At 40.5% G+C, this 27376-nt stretch overlaps 2 protein-coding genes across 6 annotated transcripts; one reads left to right on the top strand and one right to left on the bottom strand.

Moving 5' to 3' along the window:
• Window positions 1–1954: 1954 nt before the first annotated feature.
• Window positions 1955–5409, top strand: LOC110494489 (fez family zinc finger protein 2-like). Of its 2 annotated transcripts, XM_021569601.2 has the most exons (5): window positions 1955–2119; window positions 2385–3226; window positions 3532–3666; window positions 3785–3917; window positions 4654–5408. In XM_021569601.2, the coding sequence occupies exons 2-5, from the start codon at window positions 2441–2443 to the stop codon at window positions 4914–4916; spliced, it is 1317 nt and encodes a 438-aa protein (XP_021425276.2). In that variant the 5' UTR covers window positions 1955–2119; window positions 2385–2440; the 3' UTR covers window positions 4917–5408. The 2 variants fall into 2 exon arrangements, with proteins under 2 accessions (XP_021425276.2, XP_036806443.1); XM_036950548.1 differs by lacking the exon at window positions 1955–2119 and having other exon boundaries at window positions 4654–5409.
• Window positions 5410–15181: 9772 nt separating this feature from the next.
• On the bottom strand, window positions 15182–23333 carry c17h3orf14 (chromosome 17 C3orf14 homolog). 4 transcript variants are annotated; one of them, XM_036950547.1, is made up of 4 exons: window positions 23175–23333; window positions 16529–16652; window positions 16281–16349; window positions 15182–16087 (listed from the first exon to the last, which is right to left on the bottom strand). In XM_036950547.1, exons 2-4 carry the CDS (start codon window positions 16619–16621, stop codon window positions 15896–15898), a joined length of 354 nt encoding a protein of 117 aa, XP_036806442.1. In that variant the 5' UTR covers window positions 16622–16652; window positions 23175–23333; the 3' UTR covers window positions 15182–15895. The 4 variants fall into 4 exon arrangements, with proteins under 4 accessions (XP_036806442.1, XP_021425273.2, XP_021425275.2 ...); XM_021569598.2 differs by lacking the exon at window positions 23175–23333 and adding an exon at window positions 20752–20909; XM_021569600.2 differs by lacking the exon at window positions 23175–23333 and adding an exon at window positions 20390–20767.
• Window positions 23334–27376: the final 4043 nt, after the last annotated feature.

Raw genomic sequence — 27376 nt, 5'->3', positions numbered from 1 at the left:
TACATTACATACTGTGCATTGAATTATATTAGACTTAGAAAACATGATAGTACAGCAAGTCCACCGTTTACTAACAAATATAGTATAGGTCTAGTGTATCACAGTAATAGATTGGGAAACAATAAACAAACAAATGTGTCATGCAAATGCAGCGTCCCGGACAGCTGCATTGTGTAAGCTACATGTTTGCTTGCCTGCTTTGGAAAGGAGAGACAAGAGCTAGTCCCCTAAGTCGATGCCCGAGCTAATTGCTAAACGTGTTAATGCCGAGTAGTGTGCCGAGGTTACAGCAATAGGATCAATGTTTATTGTGTGGACGAGCCGGTAGTGGGACTGAATAAACTCAAATTAGAGTTACATCATTTACATATGAGTAGAATTAGTGGGACTCGTTTAAACCATTCTGCGCTAAAGTTGCAGGTGTGTAACGGGATTTAAGATGTAGCATAATTGCCCTACATATTCAGGTCTTGGTTACATAGAAATACATACCTTTTTTTCATCAGTAAAGACAGACTGTTGTGAAAATGTATGGCTTATTTTCGTATATTTTCTACATACATTTAATTTATGACAATCATATACAAAAAGAGCAGAGAAACGAACGGAAGTCAGTATCCTAAACACCTGTTTGTCCCTCAGTTTAAACTGTGAAACAAAGTCGACATAAAAGCAGTTTATCTCAGTTCACATTTTCCACATTCACCCATTAAGAAAGACTTTGTCAAGGACATGTAAATTAACTTATCCACACTCGATGTCTTACAATCCTTGTATTAAGGGGAGAAAACCTTAGAATGGCATGGCCTACATAATAAACATCAACAATGCGTTGTCAAACCAATAATAGGCCTAAAGGAAATCATAATGCGCAGTTGTGTGTGTGAACTTGCCAAGTTCTTTTGGAATGTATTTTTGTAGTCATTTGTTGTGCGTCTCAGGTAAAATCGTCTGCAAACAAATGAATTTAAGCTGGTCCTTATGAAAAAAAGAGGAGAGGGCAACTGGTCATTGTAACAAGCACACACAACTCTGGATTCCAGCAAACTTTTTATACTGGTTTAAAAAGAGCTCTTTTTATTTAAAGGTCTACCTCTGACCAGGCTAAGTCTTTTCTTCCCCCTTAATCCGTTCTTTTATTTCAGAAAAACACAAAACCAGGTTCCACGCAGTGCTTTAGTAGCTAAATGTGAAAGAGCAGTTTTTTTCGGGCTGAGCTGAGCTCTGAATCGCTCTAGAAAATTGGTTCTTCTGAATAGGTGGAGGAAAAACGTTTAATAGGATCCGAGGGAGGTTCTGCTATTGCAATCTGCTCTTTAAACAGGTGGAAATTGGACCTTCATAATTATACAAATAGTAATAAACCAGCATGGAAAAAAAACTATTCCATCTCCAAGGATTAGCAACTCACAATAAAAAGTTTGTCTGGTCAAACCGGAGGACAAAAAAGTATTATTGTTAATCAAGTTAAACAATCTCTGAACGACTGATAAATTGTGAATTGTACTAATTAGAAGCATACAGTACAATCAGAAAACGTGTTATATGATCTTATTCAATACTTAGCCTAATATTTACAGATATTCCAATTCAAAACATGGTAGCCTGAAATAAACCGAATACAATGCAAATGCTAGTCCTTTTTACTAAAACCAGTACTGTTGTCAACAACAATCAGCAACAAACAAATTATACTAACAATAGCATAATAATAATAATAATAATAATAATAACATGCAGCCTACAAATAATAACAAACACATTGTTCAAATTAACATGATCAAATGGCCCTCATCTTTTAAAGGAATAGACTAAAGCATAGTTATTCGATTAGAGAATGGCTGGTGGTATAAGCAGAGAATTTGAGGATGGAGACATAAATAATCATCTGTAATAACTGTCATGTATACCACCCCATGGCAGTATATAAGTGGGCGGCGGGAGAAGGGGCAGGGCTGGTGATGGCGTTTCCTTGTCACCCTTGATATGAGCTAGTCCATGTGATGTAGCTAAATGCAAGAGACAGTGATCTCGCGCTGATGAAGACGTCCGCTTCCAAAATGTGACAGAGCAGTCACGCTGCTATCTCCGAATACATCTGTCGTCGCTTTACAAAAAGGTAAACTTCAACATTGACTCAGACGCTAAATTTGCTATCAGATTCTCAGAGGTGCTGAATAGGAATGAACTCACTGCTTTTTGCCCTTTTCTTTTCCTTAACGAGCTCTGTAATGTTCTGTTCATTTTGTGTGTACTAATGAGCATTAATCTGGTACCCCTGGACGCTATTGTTCAAGGGATGCCCATTTGAATGCAAATGTGTGAGATTGTAATACCAAGGTGCCTATTAAACTGATGTGCGTCCGGTCTTTTCTGGAATTCAGGAGGCGAGGACAGGACGGCTGGTCGGCTGCTGCTCACACCAAGTTCGGTACACAAAATGTCAAGTTCTCTCCCTTTGGGAACGGCAATGTCTGTCCCACGACTCGATGGCGGTAGAAACGGAGTGTCCGCCGCACCAAAGGCGCTGGCCTTCTCCATTGAACGGATCATGTCCAAGACCTCTGAACCAAAAGTCCGTTTGGATGAGCGGCGAGTAGTGGAGACTTCAGAGGGAATGAAGATGCTGGGTCTCTGCTCACCTATACCGTGCATGATCCCCCTACAACCTTTTAGCTACGACTTACAAGCCAAGGCGCTGATGAATTACTCCGAATTTTGGAAAGCTAATTTCAGAGGAACACTATGCACTTCTGCGGCGATGTGCAAAGTCAACTGTGGGATGTGTGGCAAAATTGACTCGGGGTTGAAGCACTCTTTATTACCGGGGAGGGTGATAAAACCCCAAGTCATCCACCAGGCAGTGGCGATGCCCACCAACGGCTCTCTTTATTATTTCAACTACCTGGACTCTGCTTATCACCAGTCTGAGCTGCTAAGCGGACACTTGTTTTCCTCTGCCATGGCCAACTCACAAGCCCAAGCTTCTCTCAGTGCGCACCAGAAACTGCTACTGCTGGAGAACGCCAAACTCGCATGCGCTTCCACCGAAAAGTTTCCGACACCTCAGTACCCACACAAGGAGCATCTCCCTGGCCAGCTCGACCAGATAGTGAAGGAGAACCATAGCCTGAGCTCGGAGAAAAATGGAGTGAAAGCGCATAGCAAGCACAACAGCTCCACGGACGGGAAACCCAAAAACTTCACCTGCGAAGTGTGTGGAAAGGTAAAGCATTTCATTCAGTATAACGAATGGCAAAAAAATAATAACGATGCAATTGTTATTGTTCGTTTTGTTTGTTTATTATTTGCTATGCAAATCACTTACATTTAATTAAAAAAAACATGGAGGCCTATAGACAATAACGCAGTATCAGTTATTGTAAATGTTTTGTGCAGTAGATTAGAATAGGCATACCCTATTTACTTGGACATTAAATTGAAGCTGACATGTCTTTTTCTCATTATCAAAACATCTCACAAATTAAATACAATAAAACTGAAAACGAGCTTGTTTGTTTTCTTCTGCAGGTGTTCAATGCCCATTATAATTTGACACGACACATGCCAGTGCACACAGGCGCGAGGCCGTTCGTGTGTAAAGTGTGCGGGAAAGGATTCCGTCAGGCCAGCACGTTATGCAGACACAAAATCATCCACACACAGGTGAAACATGTATTTCACTCGATAACAACTAGATTAGTTATATATGCCTATATTATAAACTCCCTCGAGGATTGCTTACAAATAATAATAATTGAGATATTTTGTATTTCTTTATCAGGAAAAGCCTCATAAATGCAACCAGTGTGGCAAGGCGTTCAACAGAAGTTCGACGCTGAACACTCACATACGGATCCATGCCGGGTACAAACCTTTCGTCTGCGAATTCTGTGGGAAAGGATTTCATCAGAAAGGTAATTATCACTATTTAAACCTTGGTCAAGATATTCAGGATATGTCCTCTAATGTAGGCTATATTTACAAAAACCAGCATTATAGGTTTTAGCCTAGACCATATGTTTTGAGATTAATATAACACCAGAGAATCATAATAAAATAATCCAGATCATATTATTTTCAGCCTGCATTATAAATTCCCAGACAAATATTAATAAAAAAATCATGCTTTTATAACAATAACTAGGCTATATGATGGTGGTAATGATATATCCCAGTTATAACATAATGATAATGTAGACTAGATTACATCCAAAGGTAAAGGCAAAGGCACACAATTCCCAATATTTAGAGGCATGTCCATATTATTGGTATTATTGATATCCAGTGCTGCCCTCTGATGATGTTGAAGCGTCAATTTAAATCGGACATGTCACTTTACACTAACTAACTCTCCACACAAGACTCTTAAATTCGACATGGGTCAAGAGACAGACCTTTCTCTGGTTTATAATCCAACCGTTTTCAGTTGCTGTTGCGTTTGATTGTGACAAAGTTTGACAACTTCTTGACTTCGACATGCAAATCGCTGATTAATGAAGGCTGTAGAATGGAGCGCCTTTGTGAAGAGTAACTTAATTGTGAACTGTTGACCTTGAGGAGAAAAAAAGGAGCTAAATGTGTTCCCTTTCGTGTATGCTGTTCATTTTATTCGCGATGTTAATTTTTATTAATTGCATTTCCCAATTTCAGGAAATTACAAGAACCACAAATTGACGCACAGCGGAGAGAAACAGTACAAGTGTTCCATCTGTAACAAGGCCTTCCATCAGGTCTACAACCTAACCTTTCACATGCACACGCACAACGACAAAAAGCCCTTCACGTGTGGAACCTGCGGGAAAGGCTTCTGCAGAAACTTTGACCTGAAAAAACACATAAGGAAATTGCACGACAATAACTCATGTAGGCCTATATCTGTGGCGACCGATTCTTCCAGGGGACCCGAAAGCTGAGTTTTCCATTGGATTTGGACAGTCTCCCTCACACTTAAATTGACATTATTAAGCCTCGCCAGCGCAAATGTCTCAATGCATTTGTTTCTCCAGTTTTCAGTGAGTGATGAAAACATCAAATACAATTGTTAAAAGAAGGGAACCTATAAAGCATAAAAATAAACATTGGGACGACTTGATAGCCTGATGAAAAGCAAAGTAGTTTTTTTTAGGTTTTATTCGATTTTTAAATTACAATAATGAGGATGGGAATTTTGCTTTGTTGCAGCAGTGCAGTAAATCTGACCGTGAATGAATTAATGTTATAAACATTTAAGAAGAAAATTACTATTTGCTCAACCCATGGGGAAATTCAGGAGGACGTGTTGTTTTTCTTCTATTGCATAACTTGTGAAAATCGAATTGTAAATAATGAAAATAAAATGTTATTTAAGTGTTTTACCTTGGGCGCATTTGTATACATTACAATGTAGGCTACATACAACTAAATTGTAACCTATATGTGGATAAAAACGTTTTATACATCAACATAACTTATGCATAAAATTTAATGTTTAACAATTTCAAAAGTTGCCATTTATTAATAGGAAATAAAAAGTGTATCGTACATAAAATGGTATCGAAAACGTTTAGGTTTTTGAGAAAAATATGCCTACTCTAAATGTATATAGGAGTAGGTTAGTCAATGATTTGAAAAGGCCTATAACATATCAGAACGGATATTTCAGCCTTCTTTCAAATCAAGTTAAATGTAGCCTATGCCAAAAAAACAGTTGCGAAGACAGTGATCGGTCTGATAAGCCTATAGGCCATTTCATCCTCTCAAATATCCAGATGTTTGCTTTTTCACAAAAAAAAGATTATCAAGCAGCTGTTTTACTAGCACCAGTGTGTGGGCTAGTCTGGGTTTATACGCCAATAATACATGGCTCCTGTTACTTGGTTGGGAGAAGTAGGCCTGTGTAGCATTATACACCTCCACTTTAAATTGGTAGCTATAAATTCAGTTTAAGCACTTTTTGCCAGACAAAGAGACAAGTCTGATGATGCTACACTTGACTTCCGTGTAATGGCACAAATGATCAGATATAACATGGACTCTTGAATGCGAATTACATTAATCAGCTAAACGCCGTCGATGGTAGGCTTCCGCGCATATACGTGTTCATCAGAATATGAATAATAGAGCACTTGGGCCATATCTTCCACCTCTGTCCAACTTTAATAAAGGATAACGTATTCTGCACACGGCTCCTGGAACAATATTATCCTTGCGGCTAACAGAAATTCTGACGAGAGACGGGCGCGTGCTCACAAATCTCGGTCTACCAATTAGAACGTGTAATAATTATGCACCATGCCCAGGGACCGGTTAGAAGGCTAATATAACCAGTTGAATGGTCTGTTCACCTCTTGTCCACCCTGGTCCTGCTAGTTCACATAAAAGCTCCTTCAAAGACCAGAATATACCAACTAGTGTGTGTTTAAAAAAAAAAAAAAATTGTTATATTGTCAGTTGAAATTATATTTTGCTGTTGTCACATCGACCAATACTTTTATATAGTCCTAAAGGCTCACATTATTGTTCAACATATAGGCTCTGGGAATAATATTTAAATATGTCACACTCTACCCGTATTTGTAGGCGTTGAACATTGTGCGTAATTTGAACACTCATGTGTAGTGCCAGACACAGATTCCAGTTTAGGCTACGGAGTGCCAGCGTAATTGCCAGCGTAATTCCAGTTTAGGCTACGGAGTTTTCAATAGAAATCCAAGCAAGCCACGTCACATTGCGTCATAAATGTTATTAAGTGTATGCATTAATTGTTCTATCAGAAGAATAACAAATATTCTCAAATGTACTTTCGTTAGGCCTAATTATTCTCATATTTTAATTAGCCTACGTAGGATAGACTATAAGCAATTTTTCTATACAAACATTCCAAAGCTTCATCAAATAATACAGTTTAATTGACCACAGTCAATTAGTTGCGGGTTAGCATATGCAGAAAAATATCATAATCAAATTCCAACACAAACATAACAGCTAGAATATCACGGGGTCATTTATGCCCAATTAAACAATAGGCAACGCTATCAAGTTGGTATCCCCTCGCACTGACAATCTGGAACATGTCCACACCTACAATCATATTGGGTTGATGGGCCGAATAATCACTACAGTGTTGCCAATGTTACTTGTTTTTACGTCTTATAACAACAGGTTTGTTTTGTTTTGTATAAACAATCTTTACAACTCAGCCTACATTGAATTTCAGTATCCATTCATCCATCTTTGTTAGGGAATAGTCTATAGATGGGAAAATGCGAATGGTGCGAGTTTCTCAAAATAAATGTTTGTGTGTAGAAACGCGTCAGGGCTATGCACAAGAGTGTCCGTCTTGTCCAAAGCCGGAGAAAAGAGTGCAGGGGACTGGAGTAAACAACCTAAAGGCAGCAGCGTTGCCCTTTTCTCTGCACATACCTCTCACGCATCAGAGCAACCAGCTTCGCTTCTAGAAACACGTTAATTGACAACGGAGCTCATTACTGCGTGCACATGTAAAACAGCGAGAGAGATTACCAACACAAGAGCGCATTAATCAACTGTCAACAATTGAGAACATCTACACGACCAGGATCACCCAAAATTGATGCATTTACAAGTCACAAAAGGCTCGGTGGAGACAGGAAGAAAAGAAGAGCAAGACTTTTGTTTGGCCATTTCAATTGATTGGGAGATTAACAGGAGTAGCTTCAGCTGTTTTTAAGGGCTGAGAGGAGAGAAAAGGACCAATTAAGTCCACCAAATGTTAACTACATCAGTTTCCCCCGTTTAGCCCAAATGAAATTCTAATTAAACCAACCCTTACCAACATTTTGGAAAGCAATTTCTTTCGCTGCTGGAGGAGAGCACAGGCTGGTTGCGCCCCTAGTTAGAAGAAGCATTGGCTCTTGACACAAAGAGCTCACTAGGCGCATTCTAAAATGCCATGAGGGAAGTTAATGAGCATCGGGCGAAGTCCTTGGATCTCTTCCTGGATAATGGTGTTGAAAAGATGGAATCAGCCAGCCAACTACATGGTGTTCTGGAAACTTCTTAATAATGTCCAAAAGGGCAGTCAGCAATAATATTGTTATAGCTGCTCAAAATATGCAGTGGGTACTCGACTCTGGAAAATGGTAGGATTGTAACATACATGTATGTGTTTGTATACATGACACCACGAAAGTCATTGAATATTATAAGACATTCTATTGTAAAAATAAATAAATAATAATAATAATAATAAACAAAATGTAAATCCACATTTGGTTTCAAACACCTCGTTAGGATCTTGGATTTTCAAAATATATTTTTGGGGTGCATTAGCTTAGCATATCACACCAGCAAATTGGTGTGTGCATTGTGTAGGCCTACACAATAATTACGTTAAATACAAGTAAATCAAATACAATAAAAAAAAGGAAAATACTGTAAATACACAACATAACATAATGACAGGACTGTGATATTCAAGTGATACAAATTCCTTGACAAAACTAGTTAACACTTTCCCCACCAAATCTAATTAAAATCCTTCCATACATTTACACAATGTAAATGTACGCACACTTCTTTTCTTGGATCCTTCTTGGCTCGTTAAGGACACGGGTGGTAGAAGGTACTTTGTGGCTTAGAGGCCTGTGGGTGCTGGGCTTGTAGGAGCCATGTGCCGGCTCTGCCCTACTGGAATCACATCACTGTCTGTCAGTCTCCTTAGATTGACCTCTGCCCAGGACCAGTCCGTTTGCCTGCCCTCAGAGCCCTGGGCCAAGGAGCTGAAGGAGACCCTCTGTCCCCTTGCCCACTCCTTTCACCTCTGTCTCTGGGAGGATTAGAGAACCCTAAACCCCAAACAATCTGCTCCACATTTCCAGCCTCAGCCTCTCACTGGACTGACAGCAATGAGATTGGTGTCCATGAGGAATCATGAGTAAATACTAATGTTGGCCACTGTCAAAAACAATTACATAGATAAACAATACAGAAATAAAAGGCAAGAATACAACTGAATATCAACACATTTCTATAACTAGATAAATAAGTGACAAATGCATGAGTATTGTTCTCCATCACACCCTGCCAAGACTGAGCTCTATTTTTGTGGAATTAAATCAGTCTTTCATTGTTGGTCAGGATCACTAATTCTGGGATGTCCGGTGCTAATCCCTTTGACCTGGTCTGGCCCTGCTGAGAAATGTCCACTACTGCTGTGCTTACCCAGAAGTGCTAATGACGTACTACTTCAGAACCACAGCATCCATTCACGCAAATAAGGCCCCTTATAATGAGATCCTACAAGTTGTCAAATTAGGATGAGCAGTCTCACCAGTTGGTAGGCACTGGTAAGAAGATGGAAGGACTGAACACCGGTATAACTAATTCACTTTATGTGACTTCCATTAACACAATAGAGATTGATCCCAGCAATTAAAATGTAATTGTTTTTCATAAGATAGAAGATACAGTTGAAGTCGGAAGTTTACATATACCTTAGCCAAATACATTTAAACTCAGTTTTTCACAATTCCTGACATTTAATCCTAGTAAAAAAATCCCTGTTTTAGGTCCGTTAGGATTGCCATTACCACTGTCAGAATAATAGTAGAGAGAATGATTTATTTCAGCTTTTATTTATTTATTCACATTCCCAGTGGGTCAGAAGTTTACATACACTCAATTAGTATTTGGTAGCATTGCTTTTAAATTGTTTAACTTGGGTCAAACGATTCGGGTAGCCTTCCACAAGCTTCCCAAAATAAGTTGGGTGAATTTTGGCCCATTCCTCCTGACAGAGCTGGTGTAACTGAGTCAGGTTTGGCCTCCTCGCTCGCACATGCTTTTTCAGTTCTGGCCACAAAGTTTCTATGCGATTGAGGTCAGGGCTTTGTGATGGCCACTCCAATACCTTGACTTTGTTGTCCTTAAGCCATTTTGCCACAACTTTGGAAGTATGCTTGGGGTCATTGTTCATTTGGAAGACCCATTTGCGACCCAGATTTAACTGATGTCTTGAGATGTTGCTTCAATATATCCACATCATTTTCCTTCCTCATGACGCCATCTATTTTGTGAAGCGCACCAGTCCCTCCTGCAGCAAAGCACCCCCACAACATGATGCTGCAACCCCCACAACATGATGCTGCAACCCCCATGCATCACGGTTGGGATGGTGTTCCTCGGCTTGCAAGCCTCTCCCTTTTTCCTCCAAGCATAATGATGGTCATTCTGGCCAAACAGTTCAGAGGATAAAAAAGTGCAAAAAGTACGATCTTTGTCCCCATGTGCAGCTGTAAACCGTAGTCTGGTTTTTTATTGCGGTTTTGGAGCAGTGGCTTCTTCCTTGCTGAGTGATCTTTCAGGTTAGGGCGATATAGGATTAGTTTTACTGTGGATATAGATACTTTTGTACCTGTTTCCTCCAGCGTCTTCACAAGGTCCTTTGCTGTTGTTCTGGGATGGATTTGCACTTTTCGCACCGAAGTACGTTCATTTCTAGGAGACAGAATGCGTCTCCTTCCTCAGCTGTATGACGGCTGCGTGGTCCCATGGTGTTTATACTCGCGTACTATTGTTTGTACTGATCAACGTGGTACCTTCATGCATTTGGAAATTGCTCCCAAGGATGAACCAGACTTGTGGAGGTCTACAATTTATTTTCTGAGGTCTTGGCTGATTTCTTTTCATTTTAACATGATGTCAAGCAAAGAGGCACTGAGTTTGAAGGTAGGCCTTGAAATACATCCACAGGTACACCTACAATTGACTCAAATTATGTCAATTAGCCTATCAGAAGCTTTTAAAGCCATGACATCATTTTCTGAGTCAACATAGTGTATGTAAACTTCCGACCCACTGAAATTGTGATACAGTGAATTATAAGTGAAATAATCTGTCTGTAAACAATTGTTGGAAAAATGACTTGTGTCATGCACAAAGTAGATGACTGACTTGCCAAAACTATAGTTAGTTAACAAGAAATTTGTGGAGTGGTTGAAAAACGAGTTTTAGTGACTCCAACCTAAGTGTATGTAAACTTCAGACTTCAACTGTATGTGATAAAAATACAAATTCTGTATGTCCAAAGTGTTGTTCAGAACATACTGTGAATGCATTCTTCCTCCACAGTATCAATATTGAAAAGGAAAAAAACAACAAAATCCACTCTCTCACAAACTAAGAGACAAACCCTCAACTCAAATACAACTATATGTTATAACTTCACTTACCTCACCAGTAGGCTTGTGGAAAAAGAGCTGAAAACATTAAGCACAATGTAAGTATGCATTTGAAAAGGATAAAAAAAACACTGCAGGAGTTCCCAGCAGTTCAGCAGAAATAGTGTAAGAATAATAAAAAAATCCCAGACAAGCTCCAGTATATGAAAGACATTTGTGTTTAAGTGCACTACAATTGAAAAAGTATGTGCCCGAAAGCTTTCTTTGTAAGGAGTACAGAGAACCAGTGAAATGCAGTGAGGTATATGATTATGTTGACACAAAAAACCTCGGGTCCATTTAGGAGGAAACACTATACTTAAGCTTGGCCAGTCAATACCAAACAGTGTGGCGCTCCCTTAAGGCCAGTGTTACTTCCTTTTAGTGTGCCACATGTAGACTTGTCTTTAATCCACCACAACATGAACAACACAGTCAACTCCTCTCTTAGCCGATACAGTAGGCACAGGCCTGGCTGGCAGGACATGCACTTAGCCAGAGCTGACATGACATGATCAAAGGAATACTATGGGAGTACATTGTACAGCATGGAGCCCCATGTTATTTCAAGAAAAAGCATTTTAACATTGGTTTATTTTTAAATACTGTAGGTCAATTTAAAAATAAAGTGTACTTTAAAAAATGTGATGTTTGTCTTCACTTCTATCACATAATAACAAAATGTTCTAAAATAATAGAAAAATAAAACAAAATTATGCCAAAATTGTAGTTTTGCTGTGCAGCACTCACTACACTTGCAGCACATTATTCAATAAAATACAACATGCAATCATCCATTATCCAATCAATTGAAGTCGACAGCTAACCAGTTATTGTGCTTCTCAGGAGGCTCTCAGCATGCTCTCAATAGACGCCCCAAATCATGTAATCATACGGTTTTAAATGCATATGCTATTAGAGATGGAGAGGGTCACCTCCTAGCCTCCTCTGTCTGCTGCTAATCCTGTAGCTGAATTTGAGAGGTTGGCTTTAACCCAGGTGTCTGTGGGGTAATGGGGGCCAGGGGACTCAGGGAGGGTTGTCACGGCTGGGACTGGCTGGCAGGCCCTGGTAACAAGGGCCTGGTCTGCCAACCGGGGGCGTGAAGGGACTGTGGTGTCCGTAGCTAATCCACCTCAGGGCTTTCACCATTAGAATACATAATGTGAATCTAGTCATTTGGAAGGGCTCCAGATCGTGCTCTTCAAAATCCTTTTAGATAATTCGCTGCCTGTCCCCCTGCCCTCACTCACCCTCGTTGCCCCTCCTCAAACCTTCACCTACATCCACCCCTCCCACAACCACCATCCCCCATTAGCCCCCCTCCATGGCGACTGGTGCCTGCCTGACCTCGGGGGCAGGATCGGGTCCCATCTGAGGAGCCAGGGCAGCTGCCAACCATGGCCACTTCAACGCAGGCCATCCGGATGATTGCGTTTGTCAAGCCGCCACTCCGCGTCAACCCAGTGCAGGTTTGATCATCGCAATTAGGCTGGATCAGGGATGCCATCTCTGCCACAGAGAGGGAATGAGAGAAGGAAGAACGAGGGAGGTTGAGGGAGGGCAGAGGGGTGGTTTGTGCTGGTTTGACAGTCAGAAAGCAGGTGGAAAGACTCGCTGCGTTTTTGCATCCCGTTTAACAGTGAGACAGACGTCCACCTTCACATTTTGTCCCATGTACCTTCTCATTATCCACACAGCAGCTCCTTAACACTGTCCCTGAATATGGTTTACTGTATAATGGTAAAATAACCCTAGAAAACACAGGCATTCTAACTTTACAAGCAATAATGCTTTCTGATCGGTGATACCAACTACCTAACAAACAGACCCCCCCCCCCCCCCCCAAAAAAAATAAAAAAATAAATAACATGTCTTGAGAAACACAGCAGAGTTTATGCAATCCTAATGGACCTCCAGAAATGAATGGCTCATTTTACACACATTTCTATGGAGTATTATGAACATATGGTAACTGGCTGACCTCAGGCTAACCTTGAATAAAGGGACAATTAAAAAAAGCAATTATCGCAGACACAGAAGGTCCTTCTGGAGGCTTTGTTTAATAAAGACGGCACAATCACATTGTATCTCAAATATAAAGAGGACTCTTCAATAACTATGTAACGGTTTAGACACATTCCAGAGAACAGCTCAATGGCTTAGGCTAATATACCTGCATGTTTCCCCCTAATGCACAACATACAGTGCCTTCAGAAAGTATTCGTACCCCTTGACTTAGTCTACATTTTGTTGTGTTACAGCCAGAATTCACAAGACCCCACAATGACTAAGTGAAAACATGATTTTGGAAATTTTGGCAAAATTATTTAAAATGAAATACATAAATATATATAATTTACACAAGTATTCACACCCCTGAGTGAATACACATTAGAATCACTTTAAGCAGCGATTACAGATGTAGGTCTTTCTGGGTAAGTCTCTAAGGATCTTTGCACACCGGGATTGTACAATATTTGCACATTATTATAAACTCTGTTAATTTGGTTGTTGATCATTAATTGACAGCCATTTTCAAGTCTTGCCATAGATTTTCATGCCGATTTAAGTCTAAAACATATCTAGGCCACTCAAGAACATTCACTGTCATCTTGGTAACTCCAGATGTATATTTGGCCTTGAATTTTAGGTTATTGTCCTGCTGAAAGGAGGATTTGTCTCCCAGTGCCTGTTGGAAAGCAGATAACCAGGTTTTGTGCTAGGATGTTGCCTGTGCTTAGCTCTATTCTGTTTTTTTTATCACAAAAAAACTCCCCTTAGTCCTTGCTGATGACAAGCATAACCATAACACGATGCAGCCACCACCATGCTTTAAAATATGAAGAGTGGTACTCAGTGATGTGTTCGATTTGCCCCAAACATAATGCTTTGTATTCAGGACAAGTTAATTTCTTTGTCATATTTTTTTACCTTTGTGCCTTATTGCAAACAGGGTGCATGTTTTGGAACACTTTTATTCTGTACAGGCTTCCTTTTGTTAATAACTCTGCAATTTCGGTTTCGGTTAGTATTGAGTAACTACAATGTTGTTGATCCATCCTCAGTTTTCTCCTATCATAGCCATTAAATTCTGTTACTGCTTTAAATTGTCCTCATGGTGAAATCCCTGAGCAGTTTCCTTCCTCTCTGGCAACTGAGTTAGGAAGGATGCCAAATTCCTTGAAGCGGCTGGGTGTATTGATACACCATCCACAGTGTAATGAATAACTTCACCATGCTCAAAGGGATATTCAATGTCTGCTTTTTTTGTACCCATCTGCCAACAGGTGCCCTTCTTTGCGATGCATTGAAAAACCTCCCTGGTCTTTGTAGTTGAATCTGTGATTGAAATTCACTGCTCAACTGAGGACCTTCCACATAATTTCATGTTTGAGGGTACAGAGATGAGGTACATTCAAAAATCATATTAAACACTATTATTGCACACAAGTCCATGCAACTTATGTGACTTGTTAAGTACATTTTTACTCCTGAACTTATTTAGGCTTGCCATAACAAAGTGGGTGAATACTTATTGACTCAAGGCATTTCAGATGTATTTTTTATTCAATTGTAAACATTTCTCATAAAATAATTTCACTTTGATATGGGGTATGGTTTATAAGCCAGCGACACAAAAATTGAATCCATTTTAAATTCAGGCTAACACAAAATGTGGAAAAAGTCCAGGGTTGTGAAAACTTTCTGAAGGCACTGTATACTGTGTGATGAAGTGTGGGGGGTGGTGGAATGGTGTGAATACATGGAAAACAAAAAGGTTAGAAATAAGTTATAGACTAACATTTTAACGGATAAACACATTGAATTGTTGGGTGTGTATATAGTGTGCAACATTTTATTTGTATAGTTTATTATCTGTCAACTCTACAAAGTTAGGTGTGTGTCAGCTCATACTTTTTAATGGACTAATAAGCTAAACTATAATGATTTATTAGGGAAAAAAAGTACATTTGCAGTGAATGGAATTTATAGATGAAGAAGGTGAATAATAAAAAACTTTATTGGTTACATATGCACATTGCTTGATATCGCACAGTATATGAACAAAAAAAGTGCTTTAATGTACACATAAGAACATAGCTAGTATACAGACAATACAGGCAAATAAATAAGAGCACATTTGATTAAATCATTGCTGAGTGACAGACGAAGTGAATGACCTGAGTCTAACTGAAGGAATTTGCCTTTGTTATCCAAATCTATGGTGCTACCGCCCCCTAGTGGGCAGATATGAGCCATGAATTCAAAGACACCATATTCTTTGTTTCAAATAGAATTCTGATGGGATGGGATTACCATAACGTGTTAAAGGCAATACCATCACACTGAAAGTGTGAGCATTGCTTGTAAACATTGCAATCAAGAGCAGCAATTCTGCAGACTGAGGGGTAATAGGCTAAATCTGAGCTTCACCCTGAGATATCAAAATGGCTGAGCACAAAAAGGAGCTGCAGTGTAAATACAATGGAAATCAACATGATGCCTACTCAATAATGTTGGTGCTAAGAATACTGTTATTCTGATAGGAAAACAGCCCATATGAGACTAAATATGGCCTATAAAAAAAATAGCATTTACCGCACAATAACCTCAATCTACAGTGTAACTGTCAACTGATTTTAGTTTCTCCTTCACTCCATGTTGATCACATAAGATTAAGTCAAAAGCCAAAACAGATTGTCCACTTCAGGTCATTTGACATGTTTCAGTATAGGACGAGGAGGCAGAGCCCCATCTTGTGTGGGGGCATGGTCTCTGGGTGTAGTTTTCAGTTTTTGTTGTTTAGGTGTTCTGCTAGGGTCACTGCTAGGATGTGGGCCCTTACCCAGGAGGAAGCGCTCCCATTCTGGGATCTTCTCCTCAACTGATGCCCAGTAACGAGTCTGAAACAAGACAACAGTACAGCGGCCTGTGTCAACAACAATCTGTGACCCCCTGACTGTATTTGATTATCAGGTATAGTAGGGTCAAGCTGCAAAACAACTCAAAATAGCTCCCATTGAAAATTAGGGGAGGCAAGGCAATCTTCAGAGAGGGCATGTATTGTTAATTTGTTGTTACTAAGAGATCCCTTACCTCCAAACTGAGGATGTCAGGGTGTGGGAGTACTCTTGTTCTGAGACGATTCTCCATTTTCTGCAAGTCCTGTATTTGGAGAAAGGATCAGCCTATCACAAATTCAGCAGCTATTCCTTTACACATGGCCTTCAAAACCTACAGTATACCAGCCTCATCGACATGCACAATAAAAGGCATGCACTGAACGTGTACATTCAAGTAGAGAACCTAGCAGCAGGTCTGAGAGGCACTTGGTAGATTCATACCTGGAGGAGCTGGGAGTTTCTCTCATGTGCAGCTTGTGACAGCTTCACCTGCTGCCTCCTCTTGTTCTTCTGTTGCTCATATCGTCTTTCCATCTGCTGAAGGAGCACAGCCCTCTTCCCTAGACTGACACAACATGGATGACTTCCTTAGCTATGCTTCCATGTGAAAATGAGCTTTAGGCTCTGCATGTTATTCAAGTTAAATTGAGCTACCTATACTTTTGTTCTGGATATTCAGCAAGCCAAAGCCACTTATGACATTTTAAACAAACTCTCAGGGGGCCAGCTAAAGTTAACTAAAGGGCTTGTTTGACATTGCAGCCGACAGTGCAAGCAACTGCTGACAGACTGATCTACAAATCACCTTGCATCGCAAATAACTACTTAATATTATTTGTAGATCAGTCACAATTGACCCATGATACATCACAGTTTTAATGCTCTTGAACATGCCATTATCAGCTAGCCAGCAGATCCGATCCGCTTGTTTACAGCTGCACTAGGGTCGGACATCGTTCCTGTGTATATTATGACACGAGGAGCCGGCGCGAGATATGGCTCGGAAAACGTACCTCAATCATGGGCCAGCATCCCTGTGGAACACTTGACGCCTTGCACGGTCTGTTACAACAAGAATGTTGAACGACTGCTAGTTTTTCCAGAAAACTGTCCTTTTCCTCTTCATGCTAGGTAGCAGAAGCCGTTAATGTTCAACATGACGCACCATTCTAGAATGGCTGTTGTTGCTACTGCTAGCTACCATGAGGACAAAAACATCAGTATAATTAAAAACGAGCAGTTGCTCAATCTTCTTGTAACAGTTGGGATAAATGGGACAATTCGGAGTATACTGCATTTCTCTACCTGGATTGAGCTGTTTTAAAAGCAATATCTCGCACCGTCTTATTATATGTCTTATTATACACTGAGTGTACAAAACATTAGGAACATTTTACTAATATTGTGTTGCACCCCCCTTTTCCCTCAGAACAGCCTCAATTCGTCGAGGCATGGACCGTACAAGGTGTTGATAGCGTTTCACATGGATGCTGGCCCATGTTGACTCCAATGCTACCCACAGATGTGTTAAGTTGGCTGGATTTCCTTTGGGTGGTGGACCATTCTTGATACACACAGGAAACTGTTGAGCGTTAAAGACCCAGCAGCACTGCAGTTCTTGACACACTCAAACTAGTGCATCTGACACCTACTACCATACCCTGTTCAAAAGGCACAAATCTTGTCTTACCCATTCACCCTCTGAATGGCACACATTCACAATCCATGTCTCAATTCTCTCAAAGCTTAAAAATGAATTTGCGGTATTAACAAGTGACATCAATAAGGGATCATAGCTTTCACCTGGCCAGTGACTGAACGGAGGAGGTTCCGCGAGTCAATGCAATGGAGCCTGAGGTAACGTTAACCGGTCATGACTGTTGTTGACTAGGCTAGCATTAGACACTGGACAACTTCGTTGCAACTTTAGTTGAAGGTAACTAGCTAACTGCACCGGAAGTGTTTTGTGTAACACCCCCCCAGCAAACAACGTTAGCAAGCAACTCTACTGCAACACAGTTTCTCCGTGTACCCGTTATTAGGTAGTTACTGTAGCTAGCTTCCACCTCAGATAGTCAAGTACTGTAATAAATCTGTCAACAAAATGTATCTCCACCTCCTTTAGCTAGACTGAAGTTGACATAGCTAATGTTTGCTGAAAAATAAATGTTCCTGTATTTGCTGTGTGTGTTGACAAAGCATTCAAGACAGGTAGCTTGTTAATGCAAAATAACATATTTGGCCCCAGTCTTAACAAAACATGTTTGTTTTCAGGATGACATCATCTCTGAAAAGGTTTTCATCTTGGAGGAGACTGAAGGAGGCAGAGGAGGTACATGTAAACCCATGTTATTTCTAAGGCTATTGTTTATTTAAAGTATATGCAGTGATTCTTGAATATAACTATAGCCTAACAGATGCCTTAATTGTTTTCTACCAACAGGAAAGAAGGGTTAGTACAGCATGCCAAACAGGAAAGAAGGGTTAGTACAGCATGCCAAACAGGAAAGAAGGGTTAGTACAGCATGCCAAACAGGAAAGAAGGGTTAGTACAGCATGCCAAACAGGAAAGAAGGGTTAGTACAGCATGCCAAACAGGAAAGAAGGGTTAGTACAGCATGCCAAACAGGAAAGAAGGGTTAGTACAGCATGCCAAACAGGAAAGAAGGGTTAGTACAGCATGCCAAACTGACCCCTGGCTGCCAGTATTCATGTGCTGCAGTGGAGAAGAGGTCCACCGGGACCATCACTAAAGTGCTTGGGGCCCAGCTAGATAGCGCTCACGACCATCAGTATATAACCGAGTCCTGGCCCAATACGCCACAGATGGAGCTGATGGAGAGTGAGATCAGTGAAGACCATAACTCCCTGTATGAACCTGAGAGCTCAGAATCCCAATCATCACAGTGCGAGCCAAGATATACTATCGATCACTTTAGGGGAGGGGGCTGGTGTTCTGGAAGTAGAGAAGGAACAGGCCATTCAACAGCAAATTCAAAGATACACCTATCCATAAAGGGAATCGGAGTGGAACTGTTTTCTCGTTTCAATGGATGTGCGACCTTGTCACGGCCCTGCTGTTTCGACTCCCTCTCTCTCAACCTATGAAAAGCCAACTGACATTTGCTCCTGAGGTGTTGAACTGTTGCACCCTCTATAACCACCGTGGTTAATATTTTGAAGTAAAAAGGTATTTTGTCAAATTAATTTCATTGATTGATTGTTTGCTGTGCTGAATATTCTCTAACTGTCAGAGTGTTGGGACATATAGTATCTGTAACATACTCATCTGCATCTTAACTTCTTAAAGTGGCAATAGAAACTATAACAAAGTGACTCCCTGCTCCTCTTTTGGTAAAATGCTGAGGGATGCGGCTGGAGAAATGTAACCACTCTCAAATTCATAGGCAGTGCTATAGATGCAAGGACTGACCATCCATGATATCAAAATTGTAATCCTGTTTCTATGATCTGTTTCCACCCAGTTCGCTTTAGCTAAATGGCATATATTATTAAAGTCTACTTTGACTCTGCCAACTAGCTGCCCAGTGTAGATACCATTACTTTCCAATAGATGGTAGGGAGAGGCATAACTTGCAGTGCATTGAGAGTCACAAATAGAACAAAGTTCTATTTAAGCGCCTGGCCACGCAGACGCGCACGAGCAGAGTGAGTGTAATGATTGAATAACATGTATGTGTAAATGTATTTTGCACCGCTTGCGCATGCGACGCGAACGGTGTAGTCTGCATGTAATTCTTCCTTGTGCCCATAGGGTGAACTGGTGATAAACTGCCAGCCTTAATGCTCTGCAAACAAAATCATAAGAAAAGTTAGAATGATACCGAAACTAAATCACAACGTATTCATAATGTGCACTCCCCATTATTGGTTAGAATTAAATTTCATGAATCATGATGCTGTCTGCGATTAGAACTCTAGTCGTCTAATCAAAAGGCAAATGTGTTACCATTGCGCCGCACAGCGCTGGTGATAAATATATGATACTGATTATACATTGAGCACCTAACCACTACGGATAAACCTTAATTTATAATCAAGCAACATTTCACCAATTATTTAACTGGCATATCGGCTGCTGACTGGTCGAGTAACCTCTTCTGGCAGGAAGTCCTTCATAAGGATTAGTGACAATATAGATACTTAGTGTCCAATAAATACATCGCCATCCAGACAGATTGACTGGATGTAAATGCAGCCACCATCGGCTGGGATTTTGTGCTGTATCGCCACCATCTCTCTACAACACACACACACTCATTCTCCAGCATCCCCACTCACACCAGTTTGTGTTCGGCTACGCCAACTCCTTAGCTGAGGTGTTTTGTCTGTATTGTTACTGCCACGAGAACGAACTCTGATCTGGGGCAACGATCGGCCCACAATAACGGTTTCAGTAGGTTTTTATTGGCTCCCTAACTAACATTATTTAATTCTCTATAATAGACTCAGAGTTACTCTGGAAATTCAGCCATTTTTTTAGTTAGCTGGCGTTCTAAATCATAGTGGTTCCATTCCCGGTTAACGTCACATGGTTCTGACTGAGCTAACGTTAGACAACAAGCACTAGCGTTTGCTACCCTTGACGACACGTTACTAATGGTCAAATTTCCCTAAAATTGTTTAACTAGACAATAGCTCACATTTCTTCGTGTTTCTTGTTCAGTTCAACTTCTTCAAATGGAGGAGATGTCATTCTGCTAACTTAACTAGAAAGAGATAGACACTGCTGACCTTCTTCTTCGATGAGGTATAACGGTGGTTGGCATCCAATATGTTGCATTACCGCCACCTACTAGACTGGAGTACAACTCCCTAATCTAACACTACACTCACAAAAAAATTATATAAATAAAATTCAAATCACATCACCCCACTCCACTATTTAAATCTATTTAGTCATACCTCATGCCAACAACATGAAAGGATTGGACATCACCACTTAACACACCATGTAACTCTTCTGATGTCAAGTCTCACATACCTAACTACTTCTCCGCAGCTGCCACCACAACCTCCATTTTCTGCAACTTGCTATCAATGCTAAAAATCCAATCTTACTGAAACATATATCACTTGTTGGCCTCTCTCTTTGTACTGGTACAGATATACTACTCAAACCACTCCTCTCAGCATCCCTCCCCCTTGACCCATCTTCCTCTACTTTCTTCACTGCTTCAGCATATGACAACTTCTGCACTACTCTAACCCTGGAAACCTCAACCCGCCTATCTCCCATGGGACATTTCTGACTCCAAGCTCCATGGACACCCCTACAGTTAACACATACCACTCCTTCTCCCAATGCTATACATTCCTTTGTCTCATGCCCTTCTGCACCCTTCTCACACTAGGAACCTCCCTCCTACACACTGCTGCCACATTCCCATAAGCTTGACACCTGTAACAATGTAGTGTATTCGGTACAAAAGCTCGAACAGGATAACTTATATATCTTAACATCACTTTGTCGGGCAGAGACTCAAAACTCAAAAGAACAGACAATGACTCTTCTGTTTCACCACTCTCGCCACCCTGTCTGCGTCGCACCAAACGACGAGCATCCCGAACACCAGGAATCTTCAGTTGGTCAACTTTTACATTTACTGCTACCCAAGTAATCGCTCCTTTTCTTGAGAGCGAAACAATTCACATTTCTTGACCTCATTTGTTTAATGCCGAGCGCCTTCTCCCTCTGACCAGCAGAAACAAACAATTATCACAAGACCACTTCTGGTTACCCTCACCGATTCCACAGTACCCAACTCTGTTTTCACCCACCCTGAAATCACAAATGGATCAGGGTCCACTTTTTCCAAAAAACTTCACTCCTAATGTCAAAGACTCATCTTTATCCTGACCCTTGGTGCAAGCCTCAGGCTCCGAGAACTTCACCACACCTACCACCTCCAACACTTTGCCCTCATTCGCTTCCATTTCTACTTCGGTCTTCAGCTCACTCTGCTTACACTTTCTACCATTCTTCTTTAACAAACCATCTCCCTTTTTCCCCACCATTTTTAACTGTCTCAAGCTCACCATCTTCCTCCCCCTCTCTTTTAGACATCCTATGCCTCTCTTTTTCCCTCCATTACTCTTCTGTATTCCAAGTCTATGTCTCCTTATGATAATACTGCACTTCTCCTGACACATCTAGTTGTTGCTTTCTCAAGGGATGCCATTTAACCGTCTGTCACAATCTCCGTACAATCAGCACAAACCCCTCGGGATGTAGCGCTCAACAGTGCATCCCACTTATAATGCAGCTGCTTCGTCTTGATGTTAGTCTTTATCAGAAGCTACTACGACACTTTTCAATTTCAAACAAGTGCGCCAAAACCCAACAATGTACCCAGTTCTGACTTTCTTCTCACCATTTCCGCAAGAACATGTAACCATGGGAATGGACCGGAAACCGAGGAAATTACAATGTTGAGTGCGCTGGAGAACCCCAAGGCCTATGCTCCACTGCTATTTGTGGATTTTAGATCAGCAGCCACACATCCTCCTCAGTTAGCTCAGACAGATGTCAGTCTTACCCTATACCATCAGGTTGTATCACTCATTTCTGAACAACAGGACAGCAGGTCCGAGTGAATGAGATCCTGTCTGAGCCCAAGGTCATTAAGGTGTCCCCCAAGGCTGAGTTCACCCATCCTATTCACACTGTATACAAATGAATGTACAAGTAGAAACCCTGATAACTATATTGTCCAGTTTTCTGATTATTTTGCCATTCTGGGCCTAATGTCTAGAAACGGATACTTCTTTCTATAGGTCAGAGATAAAGGTTTCTACAGTGGTGTGATGACCACCACCTCATCTTAAATGTCAAGCAAACTGAGGGAAAAAAAATTCACCCCAAATCTGTTGGTGACCACTCACCTGTGGTGGTCCTTAATGTGGACGTTACTCAGGCCCACTCATGCAAATGCTCTAGAGTCCAACAACGACTATTTATTTGCATAGGTTCAGGGTTTTTGGAGTCAAACAGAAGGTCATGCTCCTATTTGACCAGGCTGTCATAGGGAGCATTCTACTCTAAGTTTGGCAACTTGTCAGTTACCTTAAAAATCACAAATCCATCACCTGATCCAGACAGCCATGAAGGTGATGGGTTTGAGGTTTAGTAGCACCTGTCACCGCAGACTGTCTTTGAACAAACAGTTATGAGACAGGCCAAGAAAATAATGTCAGACCTCCCATGTACTCCACCCAGTTTTGGCTTCTCCAATCAGACAGACGCAGTTCCTCAATGTAAGTTGAACAAATATAAGCACTCATTCATCCCCCTGTCAGTCAAACTCCTAAACAGCAGTATGTAGGGCGAGACCATGTGCAATGTGATATATATATATATATCCAGTTGAAGTCGTTTACATATACTTAGGTTGGAGTCATGGAAACTCATTTTTCAACCACTCCACAAATTTCTTGTTAACAAACTATAGTTTTAGCAAGTCGGTTAGGACATCTACTTTGTGCATGACACAAGTAATATTTTCAACAATTGTTTACAGACAGATTATTTCACTTATAACTCACTGTATCACAATTCCAGTGGGTCAGAAGTTTACATACACTAAGTTAACTGTGCCTTTAAACAGCTTGGAAAATTCCAGAAAATGATGTCATGGCTTTAGAAGCTTCTGATAGGCTAAATTACATAATTTGAGTCAATTGGAGGTGTACCTGTGGATGTATTTCAAGGCCTACCTTCAAACTCAGTGCCTCTCTGCTTGACATCATGAAGGTACCACGTTCATCTGTACAAACCATAGTACGCAAGTATAAACACCATGGGTTCACGCAGCCATCATACCGCTGAGGAAGGAGACGCGTTCTGTCTCCTAGAGATGAACATACTTTGTTGCGAAAAGTGCAAATCAATCCCAGAACAACAGCAAAGGACCCTGTGAAGATGCTGGAGGAAACAGGTACAATAGTATCTATATCTACAGTAAAACGAGTCCTATATTGACATAACGGCAGGGAAGCCTAGTGGTTAGAGCGTTGGACTAGTAACCTGGAAGGTTGCAAGTTCAAATCCCGGAGCTGACAAGGTACAAATCTGTCATTTTGCCCCTGAACAGGCAGTTAACCCACTGTTCCTAGGCCGTCATTGAAAATAAGAATTTGTTCTTAACTGACTTGCCAAGTTAAATAAAGGTCAAATAATATAACCTGAAATGCCGCTCAGCATGGAAGAAGCCACTGCTCCAAAACCTCAATAAAAAGCCAGACTACGGTTTGCAACTGCGCCTGGAGACAAAGATTGCACTTTTTGGAGAAATGTCCTCTGGTCTGATGAAACAAAAATAGAACTGTTTGGCCATAATGACCATCGTTATGTTTGGAGGAAAAAGGGGGATGCTTGCAAGCTGAAGAACACCATCCCAACTGTGAAGGACGGGGGTGGCAGCATCATGTTGTGGGGGTGCTTTGCTGCAGGAGGGACTGGTGCACTTCACAAAATAGATGGTCTCATGAGGAAGGAAAATTATGTGGATATATTGAAGCAACATCTCAAGACATCAGTCAGGAAGTTAAAGCTTGGTCGCAAATGGGTCTTCCAAATGGACAATGACCTCAAGCAGACTTCCATAGCTGTGGCAAAATGGCTTAAGGACAACAAAGTCAAGGTATTGAAGTGGCCATCACAAAGCCCTGATCTCGATCCTATAGAAAATTAGCGGGCAGAACTGAAAAAGCTTGTGCGAGCAAGGAGGCCAATATAACTGACTCAGTTACATCATCTCAGTCAGGAGGAATGGGCCAAAATTCACCCAACTTATTGTGGGAAGCTTGTAGAAGGCTACCTGAAACGTTTGACCCAAGTTAAACAATTTAAAGGCAATGCTACCAAATACTAATTGAGTGTATGTAAACTTCTGACCCACTGGGAATGTGATGAAAGAAAGAAAAGATGAAATAAATCATTGTCTCTACTATTATTCTGACATTTCTCATTCTTAAAATAAAGTGGTGATCCTAACTGACCTAAAACAGGGAATTTTTACTAGGATTAAATGTCAGGAATTGTGAAAAACTGAGTTTAAATGTGTATGGCTAAGGTGTATGTAAACTTCCCACTTCGACTGTATATATATATACACACACACACACACACACACACACACACACACACACACACACACACACACATACACAGTACCAGTGAAAAGTTTGGACACACCTACTCATTCTATTTTTTTTTTTTTGTTGTTGCTATTTTCTACATTGTAGAATAATAGTGAAGACAGCAAACTATGAAATAACACACATGGAATCATGTGGTAACCAAAAAAGTGTTAAACAAATCAAAATATATTTTATATTTTTCAAAGTAGCCACCCTTTGGCTTGATGACAACTTTGCACACTCTCAGTATTCTTTCAACCAGCTTCATGATGTTGTCACCTGGAATGCATTTCAATTAACAGATGTGCCTTTGTAACAGTGTTGCTTCCGTCTCTCTCCTCACCCCAATCTGGGCTCAAACCAGGGACCATCTGCACACATCGACAACAGTCACCCTCGAAGCATCGTTACCCATCGCTCCACAAGAGCTATGGTCCTTGCAGAGCAAGGGAAACAACTACTTAACTACTTCAAGGTCTCAGAGCAAGTGACATCAGCGATTGAAACGCTATTAGCACGCACCCCGCTAACTAGCTAGCCATTTCAGACAGGATAGTTAATGTGTGGAATTTCTTTCCTTCTTAATGTGTTTAAGCCAATCAGTTGTGTTGTGACAAGGTATTGGTGGTATACAGAAGATAGCCCTATTTGGTAAAAGGACAAGTCCGCGTTAATCTAGGATCAAATTATGTCAAACTGGTTAAGTCATGATAACACTGACATAGTAACATCATGACACCACTCCAAGTCAAGACCTACAGTACCTCATGCATTCTCCAAATGCCATTATTTTTGGGATATACTTTGTTCGATGAACATCTCATATTAAAATGACCTCTTTCATAATTCATAATTTCATTCTCTTTCATGATTGTCCTACATGATACGTTTGGATGCTGTTCACATGGAAAACCATCAGACAAGGCTAAACATTTGTGTCATTTTGAGAGTCCATCTATCATTACTTGTGCTGCATCTAAAATATGTGATTCAGGATTGTTTAGCTTGAGCTGAATAGGCAATATGTATTATTTATTTATTATGTTTATTTGGCAGGGACAATGTACAACAAAAAATAAGTCTGGAACTGAAGGGTGGGACTAAAAAGAAGATAACTCATGTAAAATATACTGTGTCCGTAAAATGTATATAGGTTCAGACCTTTTGTGAAAAATATATGGCAAATAGAAATCAAAACTGGATGGTCTTCAGCGACAGATGAGAGGGGTTGAGGGTAGCTGAAGGACGGGACTAAAAACAAACAAAAGATAACCATAGAAAATGAGAAGTGATGCGTTGCACCAGATTCAGCTGACAGCTCATTTACATTTGCAGTCCCCAGGCAGGTGAACACATAAACATGAACAAAAAGATGTACAAACAGATATTCAAAACCATAGATCAGGACATACAGACACATTTGACCACAGTTTCATCAGGTTTGCCAGGATTAATAGGCTATGTATCAGAATAATAGGCCTATCATTCAGGACAGATTGTGTTTCCATAGGTAATTCAATATCTACTTTATTGTCCCTGAGGGGAAATTTGTCTTGGACACACATAGCTGATGCATACAGTAACAATATAAACATGAATGTATATTCAATCACAAACATTGCCTGTGTCCTTATCATGCATAGCCCACCAAATCACAGATGATTTAATCAGACATACACACTGTACATACAGTACATATACACTACCGTTCAAAAGTTGGAGGTCACAAAGAAATGTCCTTGTTTTTGAAAGAAAAGCTATTTTTTTGTCCATTAAAAGAACATAAAATTGATCAGAAATACAGTGTAGACATTGTTAATGCTGTAAATGACTATTGTAGCTGGAAACGGCTGATTTTTTTAAATCGAATATCTACATAAGCGTACAGAGGCCCATTATCAGCAAACATCCCTCCTGTGTTCCAATAACACGATGTGTTAGCTAATTCAAGTTTATCATTTTATAAGGCTAATTGATCATTAGAAAACTCTTTTGCAATAACGTTAGCACAGTTGAAAACTGTTGTCCTGATTAAAGAAGCAATAAAACTGGCCTCCTATAGACTAGTTGAGTGTCTGTAGCATCAGCATTTGTGGGTTCAATTACAGGCTCAAAATGGCCAGAAAC

Source organism: Oncorhynchus mykiss, chromosome 17 (assembly GCF_013265735.2).
Source record: "Oncorhynchus mykiss isolate Arlee chromosome 17, USDA_OmykA_1.1, whole genome shotgun sequence".
Classification (NCBI taxonomy): domain Eukaryota; kingdom Metazoa; phylum Chordata; class Actinopteri; order Salmoniformes; family Salmonidae; genus Oncorhynchus; species Oncorhynchus mykiss.
Note: the sequence above shows the minus strand (reverse complement) of the source record. Positions and strands in the feature narration are given on the sequence as shown.